We start from the raw sequence: 20,158 nt of genomic DNA, 5'->3' as shown, positions 1-20,158 counted from the left end.
GGAATGGGAAACAGGAAATGAGAGGAGAAAACAAACACTCCCTCCCGAATTCCCACACAGCTGTTGTCCCTGGCTGATGACTTGGGCTTCAGACCAATAAAGCTGTCTGACAGAATAAACTATGTGTGTAGTAACCAGCCAAACCTCAAGCATGAGACCATGGCTCCCTCTTCACAGCTCACCTTGGAGCAGCTGTGAAAAGCTGTCGGAGGGTCAGAGAGCGCTGATCCCGGGATCTCCCCCCTGGTGAGCCACCACACCTCAAGGCACGAGTCACCCTCCCGCGTTTTCCCTGACACGGCTGCCCTTCCCCTGCCCAGGAAGTGCCCAGCCCTGAGCTGCAGCACAGCAGGTGGCTGCAAAGCACAGCAGTGTCGTACAGGGCCCTACCTGAAAGGCTTGCTGTCCGGATCCGTGTCCTTGAATCCCATCTCCTCCAGCTTGCAGCGCCGGTACAGCTCGTAGTGCCGGGTGTGCGTCTGCTCTCTCAGGTCCTCCATGTTCACTCGGATCAGCATCTCCCGCAGCTTCACAAAGTCACAGTGATTTTCATTTTCAACTGCGAAGACAACAGAGCATCCACAGAGATGTTACACCCAGGGGCTGGGTCCCCCCTTTCCCTGGATCTGGGCCCCAGTTCAGCAAGCCTCGAGTTCTCCAGGCACACAGGCAGAACTCCAGGTCAGCCTGCACCAAATTGCCTTGATGGCCCGGGGGTGAAACTACCCCACGCCAACATGGGCACGAGTTCAAGGACTTCCCCTGGATTTGAAAAATCTCCCTGCTGCCCATCTGTCACAGAGCTCCCATCCCTCCGTGCATTTTTGCACCAGCAAGGTGATGTTCCAATTGCACGCAGGATTTCACTTCCCACTCAGACCCACTCTAAATCCCAGCACTGACAGGGGCCCGAGCAGGCAATGCCTAAACTAGATCTCTTAAACCATCCAGGTCCCAGTTTCCTGGGAACAGCAAGAACCCAGCAGGATGTGTTGAGTCCAAGACTTCCCAAACATATCAACTTCTTTCCTAACTGTTTTTCCCAGTACTATCCTCTGGTATATACAGCTGAAGACAGTAAGACTGAAGCTGCTTCAGGGTCAGCCTGTATTATTGAGAATTTGGAGAGTATTGCAGAATTGCCCTGTGAATGTTCCCCTGCAGCTCCCCGGGCCATTATCCAATGGGATATACAGCTGAAGCCACAAGCAGACTGTCACCATCTCAATCCTGCACTTCTCAGTGCTGGTTGGGAAGTGAGGATCAGCCCTATCTATCTTTGGCAGCTTCAGTACAGCCTGGGTTGCAAACAGTGCCCTGGCCAAACTCTGCTCTCCTGCAGGAAAGAGCTTTTGGCTCCATGTCCAGATCTGGGCTGTGCTTCCTCAAGCCAGGTTTTGACAAGGACCATCCAGAGATCAGTGTGCCTTTGATCAGAACGGGACAGGATGACAAGGCCTTTTCTGTGCCTTTGGTAACATACCCTGCACGACACCCCAGGGGTACTGCCTGGCTTTTGCCATCTTGTTGCCAATCTTCACTTCTTCGGTGCTGCCAACAACAGCAAAAGGAAGGTGGACCTATGAAAGGAAAGGGACAATGAGGTTGGGGATTTCCTTCGCTGCCTTGCCAGGGATTGTTTCTCAAGAAAGCTGTTTACTGTGGCAGCTCTGCTAGATCTAAGTTGCTTCAACGCCTTTGCAATTCATCTGGTGTTTTGGGGAGAGCAACAGGACAATCTGGATGAGAAACCTGATCAGACTCAAAGCCCAAAATTCTGATGTCCTAAGAATACAAGAGACATACATATTTTCCATGTAATTACAGAGCATGACTATCTTAAGCCCAGAACAAGTCTCACAAACTGGAAGTGAATTTGAACACTGAGGAGACAGAACTGTGAAACAATAAAAAAAAGAAAATAAAGTACATTCAACCAAGGAAAATTTCAGGGGGGTTCTGCTGCTACAAAGAACTGCTAATGTTTCCTCTTAAAAAGAGCAAAGCTGTGAGCAAGGGGAAGAGCAGAGTCAACCCAGCCCTGGGCCGACACGTCTGAGTCATGGAGCTCTGCTCCGTCCCAGTCTCCCCATGGGTGTGGTGGCAACAATCTGGGATCTACTCCCAGAAATGTGGCTGCTGCCAGCAGGGAGCTGGCCAGCCCAGCCCCATGGAGCTCTCCCTGCCTTAACAGCATCCAACAGGGCTGGGCACAAGCTCCAGGAGCTGTGTCGGCCAAGCCGTGGTCACAGGCTGGGTGAGTGGGGAAGATGTCAGGGCAGAGGAGATGGGATTAACTGGCAAAGGAGTTTCCCAACAGCCAGGTTGCACCAGAGGAAAGCAAAACACTGCACACGATGCACCCTGGTAGAGCCATGTCCCTTCTCTGTGCCAGCTTCTCCCTGCTCAGAACAGAACACACACAGGGAAGACAGGCAACAGGCACCTTTGGAGAAGGTCTAATATCCAGCTGGATGGGATAATTGCCCATCTACAAGCAGTTGTGCGAGGAAACTCAGAAAAGCCTTCAAGTAGCAAGGAAATGGCTTAATCTGAGTGCACTTGCCTTAGGGCTGGCACATCCTCTTGGGCGTTATGTGCCCCTCTAAAACCACCTAAAATGCCCAGATAATACTGCATGTCACCACCAGCAACCTCAAGCTCAGGTTCTTCCCCTTGCACCCCAAGTTAGGACCATGGAAAACGGTGGTTTCCCCCATAAACCCCACTAAAATGTTTCATCTACCCTAGCCCTGCGTGCCCTCAAATCCCACCCTCTGCTAGAGGAAGGGGAAGGAGGTGAAAGCCAAGCTGCTGATGGCCACCAGCCCTATGGAGAGCTGGAACATGGCTGAAGGTGCCCTGTTCTCTGCGGAAACCGAAACAAAGGCAGCAGTGAATCACCCCCCACTGAGCAACAAGTGGTCGTTTGGGACAGGAAACCCAAACCTCAGCTCCCTGCCCTGACCGTGCTGGGGCCCTGCCTCCCCATCCTTTTCCTTTCCTGAGATGGGAACGCTGCAACTGGGGAAGGATATGAAAAACGCTCAGAGAAAACTCGTTTGTCAGACAATAAAGTGGATCAGGCCAGGTATCTCCAGCCCCAAAGCCCTTCTGGCCAGCCTGGTGTCTGTGCTTAGACTGTAGTTTTAAAGCCAAATAAAACACAGCACCGCCATCAAGGACGGCCCCCGCAAAGGGGGAAGCCCCCAAGGAACCCCCAGGTGACATACGCTCATGGTGGCGTTGATCTCGGCCACCGTCTCTTCGTCCGTGGGGAACTGGTAGATCTGGACGCCGTTGCTGACCAGCTCGCTCATGATTTTACTCTTGAACTTGTGCAGCTCGTTTTTTGCAATGGTGTCAGCCTTGGCAATGATGGGGATGATGTTCACCTGCAGGACAGAGACGGCACCTCCACATACAGCACTGCACAGGTTGTGTCACCGGGAGAGGACAGAGCGGGACACGCAGGGACAGCCCTACCAGTGCCACCAGCCAGCACCCCCAGCAGATGACCTTCCCCGGGGCTGCTGCTGCCAGCATCACCTCAGACAGGATTTCCAGGCAGCAGTGATGATGGCCTTAAAAAGAAGTCAAATGCAATTTGGCAACATGCTATTTCCTGTCCTGTCGTATTCCCCTCCTCATCCGAATTGGCTGGACAGGAAATGCTGCCACAGATTATTACAAACTGTTCCAAAAAAGAAAAAAAAAGGAAATGACCATCTAGGCACATCTCCTCGCACTGCAGCAGGCTGGATTACTGCAGGAGCCTCCCTGGGACAAGAGCCTGTCACAGGTGTTTGCTCAGGGGCTGCCATCAGGGACACTCGGGTGGGCAGCAGTGCTGCTGTCACCCCACAGGAGGTGGAAGCAGATGGTCTCTATCCAACCCTGTGACACACAGGACAGGGGCTGGCAGTAGCACAGCCACACTTCCCCCACCTGTGTGCCCTCACATGCCCCCAGACACGGCTGTACTGCAGTAGCAGGGCTCATTCCTCCCTGCACAGCTCCAAGATGAAAGATCAGTTACTGACACTCTTCCCTAGACAGGCTGTTGGCAAGGATAAGGACCCTGCCTTTTTTCCTTTCTCGTCCCTCCAGAGGGGCAGTTTCTGCTTTTGATCATGCAGGATTTGTTTCTCCATGCAACAGCAGACAGAAATCATAGCGAGGATAACAGTGGTATCGACTTATATAAAGGGATTTTAAGTACAGCACTTGAAAATCCTCTTCTATTACATCACTTGATTCTGTTTGGAGGATGGTCTGGAGATATTAAATCTCCCTGGGCCAAAAGATAGAACACAAATGCCAATTAGGGTAAATCTCCATAACCCTGTTTTCAGTTGAATAGGGCAGGGAACCTTTTCCATCACCACATAAAACCCAATCGATAGGCCCCTCCAGGAAATAAAGAACCACTGCCACCAGTGATCTGCAGAATCAGGATCCAGCAAGCCAAAGGTGCACGGCGGACAGATTTAAATTGCTTAATCATGATGTAAAGAAGCACAGACAAAGCTTAGTTTAACTACTCAGGCTTTACATTTGTACCTCGGTTATTTTTCTCAGAAAAGAGGTGAAACCTTTAAACTGTGGTTTAAACCAAGCATATGAGGGTAACTGAAAAGCAGATGCCAAGTAACATATTTATTCAGATCCCTGTTTATGAGATTACAGTTAGAACACCACTAACATGTGCCACAGAAGATCAAATCACTGTTTGTGTCTAGCTGGACGTGGTCAGAGCAAACAGACACAGCACTTCCATTTGGTTTTCACTGATTAGTAAGACGACCTGAATTGTCTTTATTGACTTTATAGCTTAGCTGGGGAGCACAAGGCCAAGTTCCCTACCCGAGGCAAGGCTGGGAGAGGGGAGGAGTCCAAACTCTTAATAAATCTCTGAGCATGTGAAGCAGAACAATGACCCACTGTAGCAGCTTGCACCAGGTACACTTTTCACACAGCCCCTCTGCAACTCTCTAGTGGTAAAAACACACATTACTTCCTGGTGGCAAGATAATGAAAGCACTAGTAGGGCTGTAACACAGGCAGCAAGTACCTTACTGTCGAGCTTCTTCATGGTGACCAGGTCCAGGGACTTGAGCGAGTGCCCGGTGGGTGCAATGAAGTAGAGGCAGGCGTGGATCCGGGTGTCGTGGTAGTTGAACAGGGACCGCTTGATCTTCAGCTCTTCTTGCAAGTAGGCTTCAAACTGTGCATCAATGTATTCTACTATGGGCTTGTAGCTGGAGAGAGGAGAGGCACAGAGAAATTGGGAATTGGCTACTGGGAAAACACTGGGCACTGGTGGACACTCGGGTAGCCTCATGGGTGCTCTGGACATTACGGGACAAGCTCGGCTTGTTAAGACCCTCCCCAGCAACCTCCAGTCCCTCCTAACAAGTTGTGTTTCCACGTGTGCACAGGCAAAGCATAATGGACATGACAGCAAGATAACGTGGATTTTAGGTGCATGGAAACCACACAAGATTGCTACCCCGAAAAAAAAAGTATTTGTACATCTCCAATTGAAGTCTGAGCTCTGTCAATCTCACTGAAAATCTTGAAAGAGGGAAGGGAGATTGACAAGAGGATAAAAAGGGCTTTTCAGGAACTGAAGGCTGTGAGCAAAGCTCAGAAGACAACTGGGCTCGTGGACTTTGAGGGGACCATTTTGCTGAAGAGAAAAAACCTTGTGCATTGTAACATACTCTCTGGAAAGGACCAGTTTGGCATGAAAACAAATGTACAGCTTTGCATCCCATGCTACAGGTGATTTTCGCTTTCTCCCAAAAAAGGGAGCAGTGCTTCTGGAAAAAAATAAACTTTTCCATTTGTCCTCCCTCCACCAAGGGCAGCCTCATGGATACCACTGCGTGAGTTTGTAACACGACTACTGCTCTGATTTCTTGGCTTCTGGAAATTTTGTCTCTGACCACGGAAGCCCAAAAACCTCAGACAGAGACATGTTGCAAAGAAAGCAGTAGGGCCTCACACTGGGAGAAATATTACAGAAGACAAATCAAAAGCACAGAGCAGCATCACTTCCTGGATCAGGAAACACCCCCAGGAACAGCGAGGGACCTACTGAGCCCCCAGTCACGCCCTCCCGACCTGCGAGCACACCCCTCCTCCTGCCAGAGCCCAGTCTACCTGTCATCCTTGTTAATCTGATCTCCAAACCCCACGGTGTCCACAATGGTCAGCTTCAGGCGCACGTTGCTCTCCTGCAGCTCGTAACTCCGGGCTTTCAACCTCACGCCGGGCTCGTTGTGTGTCGCCGGTTCGCTCTCAAACTTGGTGTTGAACAGAGTGTCCATCAACGTGGACTTGCCGATGCCGGTTTCACCTGAGCAGACAAAGGCAACTTGGGATGGTCTGGCTGCTTTTCCTCGTCTTCTCGGGCACGTTCGCCAGGTTAAGGAGTTATTCCACTCGGGTAGCAGTGGAATTAGGCTACATGCACATGGCTAAGCAAGATAATCCCTGCAGGAACAGATGTCTTTGGAGACAGTCCCCGTCTCTACCAATTCCCCAGGACTGAACCAGGAACTTTCCTCACAGAAGCAAGTTGTAAATTCTCTTAACTCTGTGTTTGATTCCCAAGGAGATACCCAATTTTATTTTATTTTTTTAAAACGGTTTTGTTTCTGTTGCAAGAAGGTCACCCAAAACCCACAGCACAACTGAGGCAATAAAAATTTGAGACAGAGAAATACACAAGGTGTTTTTTTAAAAAAAAAGGAAAATAGCACACTGATCGAATACCAACTTTTTAAACCATTATAGGTTCACTAATCCCCAGTGCAATTAGTAACATGGATGAAAGCATTAGCCCAAATCCCATTTCTAAGTCAGAAGTGTTTGTTTAGCAATTATACTCTCACACAGCTACCCATGCTGTGAGCAGGGGTGGGCTGAGGCAGCTCACGTGAAAAGCTGAGTCCTGAACTGATGGCACAGTATGTTCATCTCTGGAGCTGAAGATTTTAGGGAGCTCCTCATGTGAACTCCTGCGTGCTGTGCTAGATGGCCTTTGCAGTTTTTCACATCCCAATTAAAAGTCTCACATTACAAGGCCAAAGTTCATCACGTCCTTTCTCAAGTCACCATTACCAAAAATAATTTCCTTCCAAAGTAAGATTTCTGCTCCTTGGACAACTACAGCGGTTTGTGTGAAATTTTAATATGGGGTGAAAATTGGTGGATTGACACATTTTACAGGAAAAAAAGAAGAGGTGGATCAAATTGCTAATGGAGACATATTAAGTCGTGCTAAGAAAGGAATATTTACTGCAAGAGAGAAAGGCAATTAATTTATGCCATTTTGATCAAAGAGCTGCCTGCTAATCGGGCTGTTCCCTGCTGAACTGCAATGGATTCATGCTGCTCCAGGAGTCACGTGAGGGCTGGGAGCTCGAGTGTGCACAAATGCAACTGCTCTCCCATCTCCTCCTTCGACATGCAAAGCTACAGAGAGGAGCCCAGTCTGTGTGCCAGACTTCTATTCACACAGCTCACAGAAACCCTCAATTCACTGGGCAAAATTCACAGTCAGAGGGCTGCAGGGTTTTTCCAGCTAATTAATGTAACTAATTAGAAGGGACAATACTCCCTTCTTGCAGGCTTAACTGAACAATGAACGAAGAGATGGTGTTCATAGCCTGCTCTGCCAAGCTAAGAGTGAAACCCAGCATTTGTGTCACTTTGCAGAACCACATTCTGGGTCCACTGACAAGTCCAAGCTAGTTCAGCTCCTGGCTCCCAGGGACTGAGCAATGGATTTCCAAGTGTGTAGTATCCACAGAGTACCAAGACAGCACCAATCTCCCTATAGCAAAGAGGAGATGCTGCCTTCCTGTATTTCACCCTCTGAACAATTTGGGAAAGGTAACTCAGGCTATAAAACCAACCTGCAGTACCCAGGTTAAATACAGCAGAGGACAGGTGACAGGCTTTGCTCTCCAGTACATCACTTGGAGACCAAAAATGGCATCAATTCCAAATGGAGAAACTAATAATGTAACTATACAGGCAAAGCCTGGAAGGGATGTCATTTGGCGAGAAACAGCCTCTGCACCCAACCCAGAGAAAGGCAGATTGAAGTTCACTTTCTTTTAAAAATACATTTAGCACCCAAGTTAGCTCATTTTACTTATGGGCAGCCTTTGGGGAAAACAGAACCACAGGATGATCAAAGGCGAAGATTTTAACAGCTAAAAATGTCCACGTTTTGACTCAGGGGACAAGGTAGAGAAAAGGAAAAGAGGGATGCTAGATTTTACCCTGGAGCAGCTCTGGGAAGAAAACTGTCACTTCCCTGGCACTGTGGTCCCCTGTGGCTCAGCTCATCCCTTTGCAGAGGGAGGAGGTGTGAGTCTGTGGAGGGGTGCAGCCCTGACTGCCCAGAGGGGCAGGGTAACCTACCCACGCAGAGGATGTTGAAGCAGAAGCCCTGGGACGTTGACTTGTTGACCAGCTGATCAGGGAGGCTGTCGAAGCCCACGTGGCCGGAAAGGGACAGGTTCCTGAGGTCATCATTCTGTAAGACCAAGAAGGAAAGCATTTAACAGGGTTGCAAACCCCCTGTCAGGGAAGAATTCCTGTCAGAACTCTGTTAATGACACAGAGTTTTGGGACACAGCATCTTTCTCTTAGGTTTCCCTCCCCAAGTACTCTCCTTTTACTTCTACCCAGCTCTCTGCCATGGGGCTCAGGAGCTAAGATGTCTCTGACCCCAAGGCACACAAACACCACCAGACTGTTTCTCCGTGCCTGTCACTAATAAACCATGATTCTGTACCAATCTGCAACACCCAAACATTTTTTTTCTGAGGCATCAGCATCCCTTTGGCAGGGCCACAGCAGGACATAGCTCAGATAGCAACAGTGCCTCTAGAGCCACCTAAATGTCTCTCCAGCTTTTCCAGGCTTGGAGCGGAAGGGAACAAAGCGAGCGGGCTGCTCTGCCGTGCCTTGGTGTACAAATAACCCATCTGACACCAGGTGACAAAGCAGGGCACCGATCCCAGTGTTTCCTCCATGACCTACAAAGCCCCCAGTGCTGCCTCTCCACGCCTTCAGCAGGAAAAGAAGCCAGGCCAGGGAGCCCCAAGGTGCCAGTCACCCCTCGTGACCCGCTCTCCTCCTCCCAGCTGCTCAGGGGGCCTGAGCTGACAACATCCAACACCCCAAGGCTATGGAGGGGAACAGGGCAGCACAGACCCCGCACAAGGGAGGTTTGAAACAGCTCCAAGATTAGATTTAGGACTTCTCCACAACAGCTGTACCATAATTCACAGAGAAGCTTGGAAAAAGAAGCCAGCCCAGTTATCTCTTCCCTGGCAAATGGTGGTTGTGCCAATGTCCTGAGCACAGGTAAAACAAAAAATCCCCACCAAGTTGGCAGACCTAGAGCAGCTCTGCTGTTATTTCACATATTTCTCCCAAAGTTTGCTTTATCCTTAACTTAGAAAATTCTAACCTTCCTCCAAACCCAAACACTTCCAAGCACAGTCACTCCCCCAAGGCCATATTAAATTACAGTCGTGGGCAGCCTCAGCCTGGTTTAAAGATGCTGGAAACAGCAGCTTCTTCTCCACAAAATCAGTGGGCTTTGGACCAGACATGGAAAAAGACACTCTCTGGTTGATAAAATAAGAATCAAAAGCAGAGAAGGACTTCCTACTCTCTGTACAATTGCTGAGCAGCTCCACGTCCCCCCTCAGAACATACAGACCAGCCACCAAATGCAGGAAAAAATGAATTACATCTGGGCTGAATGTTGATGAAAACAGACTCAGACTCAAAGAAATACAATAATTCTCTGGGAAAGAAAACATCAAGTGAAAATGTCTCTGTCTGTGCCATCACCATATGGCAGAAAGGAGCTAGGGGTCCTTTTCTGCTACGCTGACAGACAGGGTCCAACACCTGTATTAGATACTTGAGCCTTCTCCTAGCACCTAAACCAGGTTTGTCTGAAGGCTTAACCCCAATTCACCTGTTCACCTCCACCCCTCTGTGGACTGACAGCTATTCCATCAGCACCACATCACAGAAGCCTAGTGTGATTGAGAGACACCACCTCCTTCACTCAGGCTGAGTGACAAACAACGCAGAAGAGACCATTGACCCACAACTGTGATTCTCCTGCAAAAGTCCCAGGAAACAGAAGGAGACCCTGGCATTTATATGTTATGTGAATGGATTAAATTAAATATTTCTAACATTAGTATTTTTAAAACACCAGTGGTCTTGGGTTTATGATGAAGTGAAGGGAGCTCAGAGCTGACCCCAGAAAGCAGTAAGTGCCCATGAGTCACAGACTTCACAGAAAGTGGTGGGTGTTGAACATCTTTCAGCACCAGTCTCTCTTTCCCTGATATATTTTGGGCAAGCAAGTACTGCCTCATCACCAGTTACTCAGCAGGAACAGGAGTTACACTCATCTGCATCTGTGTCAGTTATTTTTTGCTGCAGACCTTCTCGGGTTTATTTCCCTCCCCTGCTTTTTTCCCTGCAAGCGGCAAACACCAACAGTGGAATAAACAAGAACTACCCCTGCACTTTGCAATGCCGAGTATTTTTCACAAGCTGCGCTCACAACGGGAAGCAGCAGCGCAGTCTGGTATCTGCCCCAAACACCAGAAAGCTCATGAAAAGCTCCGAGGCCCGAGGCACAGCCAGAGATAAAAGACAAAGCCAAGCCTCCACCTCCCTCAGCGTTCCCAGGATGCAGCACAGCTCCCTGAGTGGAGCAGACAGAGAAAATAGGTGCAGTTCTGCACAAGTATCACAGACAGGCATTTTGGAGAAGGCAGGAGAGCCAAAGGAACTAGGATTCTAAATCTTTCTCTGCACCCACAAACAAAAGCATCGTGCAACCGAACAGCCAGTTCTGCAGCACAGAGATGGGCTTGGAAAGTGCACACAGTTTTTGGGGAGCTGCAGAGGAATCCAAAGGAAGGATCCAAGGGCTGCATAACCTCTTACCATTGCAGCCAGGCCTCCGCTCCTGCTTTTACCCTCTTCAAGGGGATAGCTTTATCCACATGGAAAGGAAGCCTCTGCTGGAGAGCAACCAGCCTGATTGCTCAGGGTATCTTTAGCAGAACAGGCAAGTGATTCACGCATTCGGTCTGCCAGAACAGAAGTGTTTTAACAACAAGGGGATGCTAAGTCAGATGGCCCCACTGCTCCGGCTGTGAATCGCCCCAACAAGCTCCTGAGCACAGTCAGTGGGCTGGGTTTGATCCCAACTGAGTCATCCCACCGAGAACTGGGCAACTCCAGCTGAAGAGGAGCTGCAGGCTCCTGCCCCACAGAGACAACCCCAGAGCCCCCGTGTGCACCAACAACCACGGGAATGCTACACGCATTGATTTATTCCTCTTGCCACACGGTTCTCCTTCCAGAGGAAGTCAGCAGTGCTGCTCAGGCACTTCACCCCAAGTGCAAAGGCCCATCATCACCCTGCCTCACTGCCTTCTTCCCAAGTGCATTCCTCATTTTCCCGCAGCAGATGAACAGAGCTCAGTCCAACTCCTCTTCCCCCAACACTGCACCTAAACACACGCCTGGACTAAAACACCCCCTCAGCTGTCCCTCACAGAAACTCAGTCCTTGGAGACGCCTCAGAACCACAGACAAGTCACTGGAAGCACTGACCTCTTACAGGCACACTAAAAGAGTAACTGTTTGCCAAGCACCTCTCCTTGCTCCCAGCTTCAGGAACCATGGACAAGATCAGCGTGGGTAAAACTGCAGCTCCACAGACTCCTGGAGGGATCAGACAGTTTGCACCAGACACGCTGCTAGATTTGGGTGTCTGCGTGTTCTCAGATGTCAGAGCTTAAGACATCCCAAAAACAGTCTTTATTTTTAAGCTCTTCCTTACGACACCCATGTTGCCTTTACTGAAGACCACATTATAGGGCATATATTCCCTCCCTCTTCCCACACCATCCAGGAGCAGGAAGCAATTCTGAACCTCCAGAGCTGTGTGCTAACCCCTACAAAAACTGCAGAGCTACATGAACAAATAAATGCTTGTTTCTTGAGAAAGATGCTGATCACTTGACTTCTCCTTCCAGAGAGCCCTACAAGGCATCCCACAGTCGATATTTCTTGGGTCAACAACAATCTTTGAGCTGCTGTTATCACAGCTGCTGGTTTTAACTCCAGTAGAGGAAGGGAGGGGGTAAGTTAAGCAGAGACAAGGCACGGCATCTGCCTACCTACCATCACTATAAAGAGATTTATCTTCAGGAACCCATGTTCCAGTGCTCTTAATTTTAAGGGGGTAAAAAAATGCCTTGCAAAAGACAAAAAAGGGTTTGCAACCTCAGAACCCTGTCAAGGCTATTTTGCATCTGTTGTTCTTCATACACAGCTCCTGGTGGCAAAAGTTTTGTAGGTGAAGCAGTGCTGCAGGGGATGCTCTGTGGCAAACTGGGTCTGCCTGGATGGAAGTCACTGAAGCCATACAAAACAATTCAGCTGATGAGGCACGTGCGAGAAGAGAGTCAGCTCATTCCTCCTAAGCCACAGCAGCTTGGCAGAGCGAGCAGGGATAAAGGGGAAGTTATTCTCCTGGCCAGAGTCAGGAACAGTGCACGGTCTGTGTGCGCATGGGGAGGGGGAGATAAAGGTGGGCCCTGTGCTGGGACATGCATCCCTCCTCCAGAGGCAGCATGAAGCAGAGCAGTGTCCATGCAAGTCACAAGGTGTGTGGTAGCTGATCGGAGATAACGCAAAAATTGCTCTTCTCTTGGGTAGGAAAAAAGCACCGCTCCCAAAAGGCTGAGGAGGGCAGATCCCCAAGGACATGTGCAGTTACTGCCCCGGTCTCCGGTCTGCTCTCCTCGCTCAGGACTTAACCATGGTGAGGACTGTTCCCCCAGCCCCAGCAAGCTCCTCTGTTGCCTTAAGGCTGCTGGCAAACCCTTCCCTCGGCCCCTCCCAGCCCAGGGCTGCCGGCGGCTGGGGGTCAGCTTCACACGGCCTCCCAAGAGTTAAAGAAAACAAAAACGAGCCTCAAATTCGAGAGGGGGAAAACGCTGGTATGCAAAATATTGAGCTCAACCACAAATATGAAGCAAGTGTTTAGTTATTTGAGGCCACACGACTCGGGAGGCACCTTTAAGAAATTCTAAAAGCTCTTATTGTTGTCAGCAGCTCAGGGCAGCAACATTTTTGACCAGTTACTACGCACACGTTCTTGCATTTCTGAAGTCATCTTAGATGCTACATCCAAAGCCAGGGACCTCTGGGATAGTTTTGTCTGCTCAGACAAAAACACAGCTCGGGGACGAGCAGAAAGCACAGAAGCAAAAAGCAGTGAGCAAGAGACAGATCTATCATACCCTCTCCATGCCAGCAGGGCACCAAGTATTCCCAGTGTCTGTGCTAGAGCCAAGCTCTCTGTTCCTTGAAACAGCATCCACAACCCCCCTCCCCTTCCTTACAGAGGATTAAGGCACGGTCAAACCTATAACTGTTGGGCAAGGGAACTTATGAACAATGGTACAGGGAGAACACGAAGAGCAGGAACAACTCCCTTGCCCTCCTTGCCATGCTGTGATGCCACAAGGAAAGGGCCCACAGCAATCAATCAGTTCATCAGCTCATCAAGAGGAAGGACTTCTCGGCTGCTGTTTTAGGTTGTGATAAGAGTCACCAGCAGAAGAGGGGGAGTTCCTGTCCCCATGCTGCTGGGCTGGCTGCAGGATTGGACAGATGGCTCCATAAGCTACTGGCAAGTCTGGGAGGTCCTTAGTTGTTCTCCTCCCCTCCCTTTTTCCCTTCTCTCCCAACAGGGAGAGCAGACCCTGTGGAAGGCATGTTCTCATTCTGCACATGAATGTGTCAATCAAGGCATGAAGATCCATGCCTCCCACCAACCCAGCAGTGACTCACTGCTGCAGCCATTGTCCCGGAGGGGTGGACTGCAGGAAACCATCTTGCTCTTCCTGGATAAAAGCTGGCACCAGCTGCAGCTGCTCAGGGACACACAGCTTCTCACTAGGCCCTTGTCCCAGCCCTCCAGCAATGTCTGGAACAACAGCAAGCTGCCAGGTCTCCCTACTCCCAGTAACAGGGAATACTGTCGGCAGTGCTATGCCACAGTTGGCTCCCTCGCTCAGCAAGCAGGGAAGTCACAGGGAACACAAAAAGGCTCTCCTTGAACATGCTGGATTTTCCTTTTAATCCCTGAGAATCAAGATAGCACCAATCAGGATAGCAGAAAAGGTTATTCTGTGGGAGGAAGACTGGAAGCAACTTGTCCAACAAAGCACTGGGCAGAGCAGATGGGGAAGGGGAGGTGTGGGTCCAGTGCCATCCCCCTTTGCACAGAATACTGCTCTAACAGATAAAACCCTGTGGATCTGTGGAATTACCAGCCAAAGGAAGCTGCCAATGACAGCAAGGAAGGAGTTCCCCGAGGAGATACCCCCAGAGAGTGGGTGATGCTGGACACGCTTCCACTGGCGCAGACACTAACAGACAGCAGCGCTGCTCTCTCCAAGGCTGGCTCCCTAAATGAAGGGCAGGATGACACAGGGCACAGCCAGCAGGCATCACAAGCTGCTCCCTGGCCAGATGCAGCCCACCCAGCCCCATGCCTGCCCCAGTCCCAGCTCCCCAGCACAGGCTTGCAGCAGTCCCAGCACACACCGGGGACACGCTTCCCGCCCCTCCGAGGCACGAGGGCAGGGAAGAGAGGGGACTGTTTACATTGGCAAGCTGCAGGAAACCGGCAGGAGCACGGAGGAAAAAGGATACAGTTGCATTCTTCTGGAAAGCGGGCAGTCAGCAAAATCTGACAATTCAGGAGTGGCTGGAGAGAGCGGGAACGAACATTTGTCTTCGGGCAAAATGTTTGGCTAAAGGTCAGCACAAGCTCAGAGCACTCGCAGTTCCATTTATGCCAAGAACTGACATAAAAGACATTTTCCTCCATAGGTTTCCAGAAACCACAGACCTTTCTATTTGGAGTAGAAGTGACTAATGCTTCTAACAGCCCCTGATGTCACAAACTGCTAACCAGCAAAAAAAAAAAAAAAAAAAAATCTGGACTTGGGGGATGATAAGGACCATATGTGCATTCCAGCAAGGCTTGTAAACTCACTGCAGGGAAAAAAAAGAAAAAAGGAGAAAGGAAGGAAGGGGGGAAAAAAGAGACAATGTGACAAACAAGAATGAAGACGATCCAAAGGCAGAGCCCAATGAGAACCAGATGCTATTTGCTTCTCTGGCCAATGTCTCTCCTGACAGCAGACAGCATGCAGGAAAGCATGTTGCTATATAGACATTAGAAACACTTTGTTTGCTTGCTTTCAGTTCTTTTACCCTTTTCCAGCCCTTCTGGCTACACAGTCCCACACCACCACAAATACAGATACAGTCCAGCAAGGCAGCAGAGAGGAAAAAGCCAACAACAGCCATTTCCTTCTGTATTTCACCGTCATGCACTTAAAATAGCCCTGAAACAGCTGCACCATGGGCCCTTAAATAAGTGGATTTGTAGTTGGCTAAAAGCCTTTAGCTGGAGGCACAGCACAACCTGGGACAGAGGGAAGGGTGATACACAAACCCAGAGAGACTCCCAGTTACGCTCACACAGGCCAGGAGCAAACTGGGACACTGCTCCCAGGCACAAGAGGGTAGAACTAACACAAACCTGGCAACCTGATGCTATTTTCCTCCAACCTTCCCCAGGCTTCCATCAACCGCGCTCCAGTCAGGGGTGTGAACACAACCAGAGCACAAGAGAGATTTCAAGAAAGGAAAGCAGCCCAAAGGCCTTGCTCACCAAGCTGTAACGAGGCAGAACTGTTCCAATACCTGCTCAAAGTAAGGGCTGCTCTGGACACAAAAAGCAGCAGTTTTCCTTGAGGTGGTGCAGGCACCAGCAGGGCTGCCTTGCAGCTCCTTAACCCTGTGTGTTCTTTCCTGAAAAGCTGCAGCCACACATCCAGGCCACGTTCTGTCAGCTCCTATTCAGCAAGCTCCGGGGCTGAAAAGTGCCCCACACTGTGCTCAGGATAATTAATTAGCCCTTGGACTTACAGCCAGGATCCATGTTAATACAGCTCTAGGTCATTTATTTACGAGTTCTCCTGAATCTGGCCTAAAGAGTTCAGATTCATCACAGAATTGTCTTCATATCAACATGCTAAGATAACACTGATATACATACAAACATAGCTTATCCAATGTCCAGATACCACAGCAGTGTGTATAAACAGGTCCTGACTTCAAAATAACCACCATCCAACCCAGCTCCTTGGAAAACCCCTAGCAGGGCTTTCAGGGTCTGAACCAGTGCCACACACACACACTGGAATTCCCCAGGGAAACTTTACTGGTCCAGCACCAGCAAGGAAGTATAAATCCAGTATCAACTGGATTGAATTCTTAAAATCATATACAACATGCACATGCATATATGACACTAAGGTCACTAAACAAAAGGGCCAGAGAAAAATATTTCAGGTTTAGCCAAGTCCAGTGTTTCTACTCTCACCAGCAACGGGTACACTTGAGTGTGGTTCTGACCAAGTAATCAGAAAACAACAACAAAGCAAGCAAACCAGCTTTTAATGAGTTCATGGCATGGTCTAATACACTGAGTGTTGAGTCACAGCCCTCACATCTGCTTTGAAAAGGAAACCAGAACACACAGAGCCCCTTATGGTACACGAGCTCTTTTAAGGCACCAGAAAAGACACTCAACACAAATAAGAAAAGGTCAGCAATCAAAGAATATCGAAGACTACAAATATTGTTGTTTGCCTTAGTGTGCAGTTTTCCAGCTTCAGCAAGAAGGACAGCAGAATTAAGTTGAACTGAATCTGCACTCAGAGGAGAAGGTGAAGGTTTACTCAATTCTTTAGCTGACAGTTTTGAATCATCACTCCATAGACTTCAAGCTCTCAACTGGCTCAAAAGCAACAACGTTCTCCACCGGCCTTCAGCAAGTCTTTGTCCTTCTGCCTTAAACAGGGAAAGCCAACACTCAAGTTTTTATAAATAGGAGCAATTCCCCATTTCAACTGAATGACTTCCTTCCCTTCACCTCATTAATTCCAAATTTTTGTGGTTGCCTTGGAAGATTATGTTTTGTCTTTCCAAAAAATTTAACTGGTCAGAGTTCCTCCAGAGGAAAGCACATCTGATCTAGGCCCTCAGCACAGTCATAACACTGGGACTGTTAGGAGATGGGACGAGAAGGCCTCTCTACACCAGGTTTTTTATCCCCCTCAAGTCTTGCTGCACTGATAACTGCTACAGAGACCTCACATTTCTGGAGTCCATCGACAGTGAAAGACAAAACATTTTTCTCACTGCAGACAGGAATGTTCCCACAGTCCTTTCCACATCCATTACTTGCTAAGGGGCAGGATCACAACAGCGTTTGATGGCCACTACAATCCTGGTGATGCTCCAAGTCATAAAGAATCCCTGGACAGGACACCGGCAACTGCCCAACACACACTGCAGACCATCTGAACTCCATAAATGTACAGCTAAATACACATTCACAGCACCAGAAGAATGGATTAACTCTCTAGTCACATGGAATCTGAGGATGAGCTTTACAGCTCCAGTTTTTGGATTGCATCAGAGATAAACCTTTTATTCTAGAGATTTAACCCAACTCTCAGAAACATGAAGAGCCCCACACTGCCTATTTTCTGCACTGAAGTTTATCTTGAGCTATTCCTCCCCACACCCCAAAAGAGAAAAGGCTTTCCTAGCACTCAAGCTGCTCTTGACAAACTAACACAGTGTGAAGGACTTTACAGAAGGACAAGTTCCCACCACAGCACAGCCAAACCCCCTCCTGCAGCCCAACATCCCTCTCCTCTCCAAAACACACAAACACATCAGGAAGGAAACCCAAAGCCCACAGTGGCCTGCAAAGGTGGTTCAAGCAGCACCAACATCCTACAACAAGAGAGGCTGGTACAAGTTTTCCTGGAGGAGATGAGGGATCTTCCCCTCAGTTACAGGCAACGACACCTCAGGCTTGTCTGTCAAGGTTCTTTTGCCAGGACCTATTTTCCAAACACCTCTATTACTGAGGCAGGGATTCCTGGGGAATAAAATAAATAGTTTCATTGGTGCAGGTGGGATTTCATCGTAAAGGCAATGAAGGCACACCACAGCTCAGCGGAGCTGCCGGAGCACAGCTTCCAGCCCAGGGCTGGATCCTGGCAAGAGGCAGTGGGGCTGTGCCAGCACCGAGGGCAGGGAGTTCATCTGCAACCAGAGCCCCAATTCCTGCCCTGGGCTTAAGCTCACAGCAAAGGGCTGGGCACAACACTGTAAGTCAAGTTCTCTGTACACAGTGCAAAGCAACAGAACAGCTTTTTACCAAAATTTGTGCAACCTCCCCAACACCTCCCCGTTTTACACCAGGCACTGCACACCAGAAGCCTCTCATGTATGCAGGAAAGGCAAATGTCAGGGTTAACACAAAAAGCCATGTCACAGGTGATAACCCACAGGGGAAGCAACGACAGAGCAGAGCGTGCTGTGGTACAAGCTTTATAATCTGCCACGCAGACCAGACACACAGCCTGGAGAAAGCCTTTCCTCAGCAACTCAGCGCTGGAAAACAGCAATTTCACATCGCCACAGATTTCAATCAGGTTTAAAGCAGATTTATTAGTTAAATCCTAATAATGCAAATAAAGTCAGACGCAAAACTGGCGTAAGTCGCCACATATGGAAAACCCTGCCCACAACCCCCCTTCCTGAACGCCTGTTACTAAAGCACAAGGCTGCACAGTTCCCCTGTCCCTCCTTCCCCATCCCCAGGAAACAGCCAGGCTGGGGCTGTGAGGAGGACAAGGCTGGCTCAGTTGCCATTTCAGTAACCAATTTCTGTCCCAGTAAAGGTCCTTCTGCAATGTTTGGGCACAGGGATATATCTGAAGGGGTTGGAGTTTCTTTCCTTTTGAAAGTCAGTCCCCAGCAGAGAGGTTACAAGTCCCCCCATTCACAGTCAGGGCTTTGGAGGTTCCAGTGACACCCCTAAGTCCCACTCCCACACTTCCCCTCATTTAAGCAGGTTCAGATGCTTCCAGTCCCTGACTCTTCAGCCAACTGTTATGTTTCCATAAGCTAAGTTTTTCTTTATGAATCCCTTCTGGTTTTGCTCTAGAAAAAGAGGTATACATCTCCCAAAACAAAAAGATCCAAATGGGAACTGTGTAAATGCACAGCACAAAGAAATAAGCGAGAGAAAAATATTTTCCTTTTGGTTGTTGCTATGTTTTATTAACATTAAGTACTGTTTGAACACCTACATGTAGAAAACAACAACACCTAAAGGAAAATTCTAAGAGTCTTTCTATACAAACTTACATTAGTGGCTACATTCCAGACACTAATTAAATGCATCCTGTAATAATAAAATCCTCTTCTGACTTAGAAATAAGGACTTGAACCAAAATGTACTATCAGCTTTGTGTTTGGTGTGTCCCACTGACAATGGTTCCAGAACCAGCAATTTTTCCCCAAGTTCTCCATCCCAACAGAGTTACAGCAAATCTCCTTGGAGCCTTCTGCAATTAACTCAAATCCACAAAGATCCTCACAGGTAAACAGTGTACGTGAACTTTTGCAGAGTGAGACACTTGTGAGGGCTTGCAAAGGGGTAGCTGTGGTACAAGGTGCCTCTCAGGTGTGATGCTATGCTCGGTTATTAGAACCAGACTCCAGTGGTGTTTTCGGCCCTGGCACAGAGTGGCTGGATGAGCAGAGAGCAAATAAACCACAATTAGTGGAAGGCAGGCCCTGATCCTGCCCTATGCGCTGTCAAAGGCTTCCTATCCGCATTCCAAGGCTCCCAAACACCTTTGTGAGCTGGACCTTTGGCTTCTGGTATCTCAGTCCTGCTCTGTCTGCAGTGTCGCGACAGTTTAATTAAAAGCAGGAGCCTGCAAAGCTGGAAACAGGCCAGGGAAAACTGCTGGGATCCCATCCGGCTCTGGAGTCTGGGGCCAAGGCAAGGCTCCCATTTCTTCAGGTAAAGGGACTGAGCTGCCTTGGAGCTGTGAGATCAAGCGACCTGGCATGTGCCCAGACAGTCCAAGGACTTGAAACAAGGAAACTGTCTTCCCCAATG

The 20,158-nt window shown here is 49.0% G+C and overlaps 1 protein-coding gene across 5 annotated transcripts in view; it reads right to left on the bottom strand.

Moving 5' to 3' along the window:
- Positions 1–20,158, bottom strand: part of SEPTIN11 (septin 11) — a 46,453-nt gene that overhangs the window by 13,992 nt on the left and 12,303 nt on the right. For all 5 annotated transcript variants that reach the window (XM_032685594.1, XM_032685592.1, XM_032685596.1 and 2 more), the window contains exons 2-7: positions 8,443–8,557; positions 6,169–6,364; positions 5,075–5,261; positions 3,234–3,395; positions 1,484–1,580; positions 391–559 (exon numbers count right to left, since the gene is read on the bottom strand). In XM_032685594.1, the coding sequence (XP_032541485.1) occupies positions 391–559; positions 1,484–1,580; positions 3,234–3,395; positions 5,075–5,261; positions 6,169–6,335 (782 nt within the window). In that variant the 5' untranslated portion in view covers positions 6,336–6,364; positions 8,443–8,557. The remainder of the gene's footprint in view (positions 1–390; positions 560–1,483; positions 1,581–3,233; positions 3,396–5,074; positions 5,262–6,168; positions 6,365–8,442; positions 8,558–20,158) is intronic.

Source organism: Chiroxiphia lanceolata, chromosome 4, assembly GCF_009829145.1.
Source record: "Chiroxiphia lanceolata isolate bChiLan1 chromosome 4, bChiLan1.pri, whole genome shotgun sequence".
Classification (NCBI taxonomy): domain Eukaryota; kingdom Metazoa; phylum Chordata; class Aves; order Passeriformes; family Pipridae; genus Chiroxiphia; species Chiroxiphia lanceolata.
Note: the sequence above shows the minus strand (reverse complement) of the source record. Positions and strands in the feature narration are given on the sequence as shown.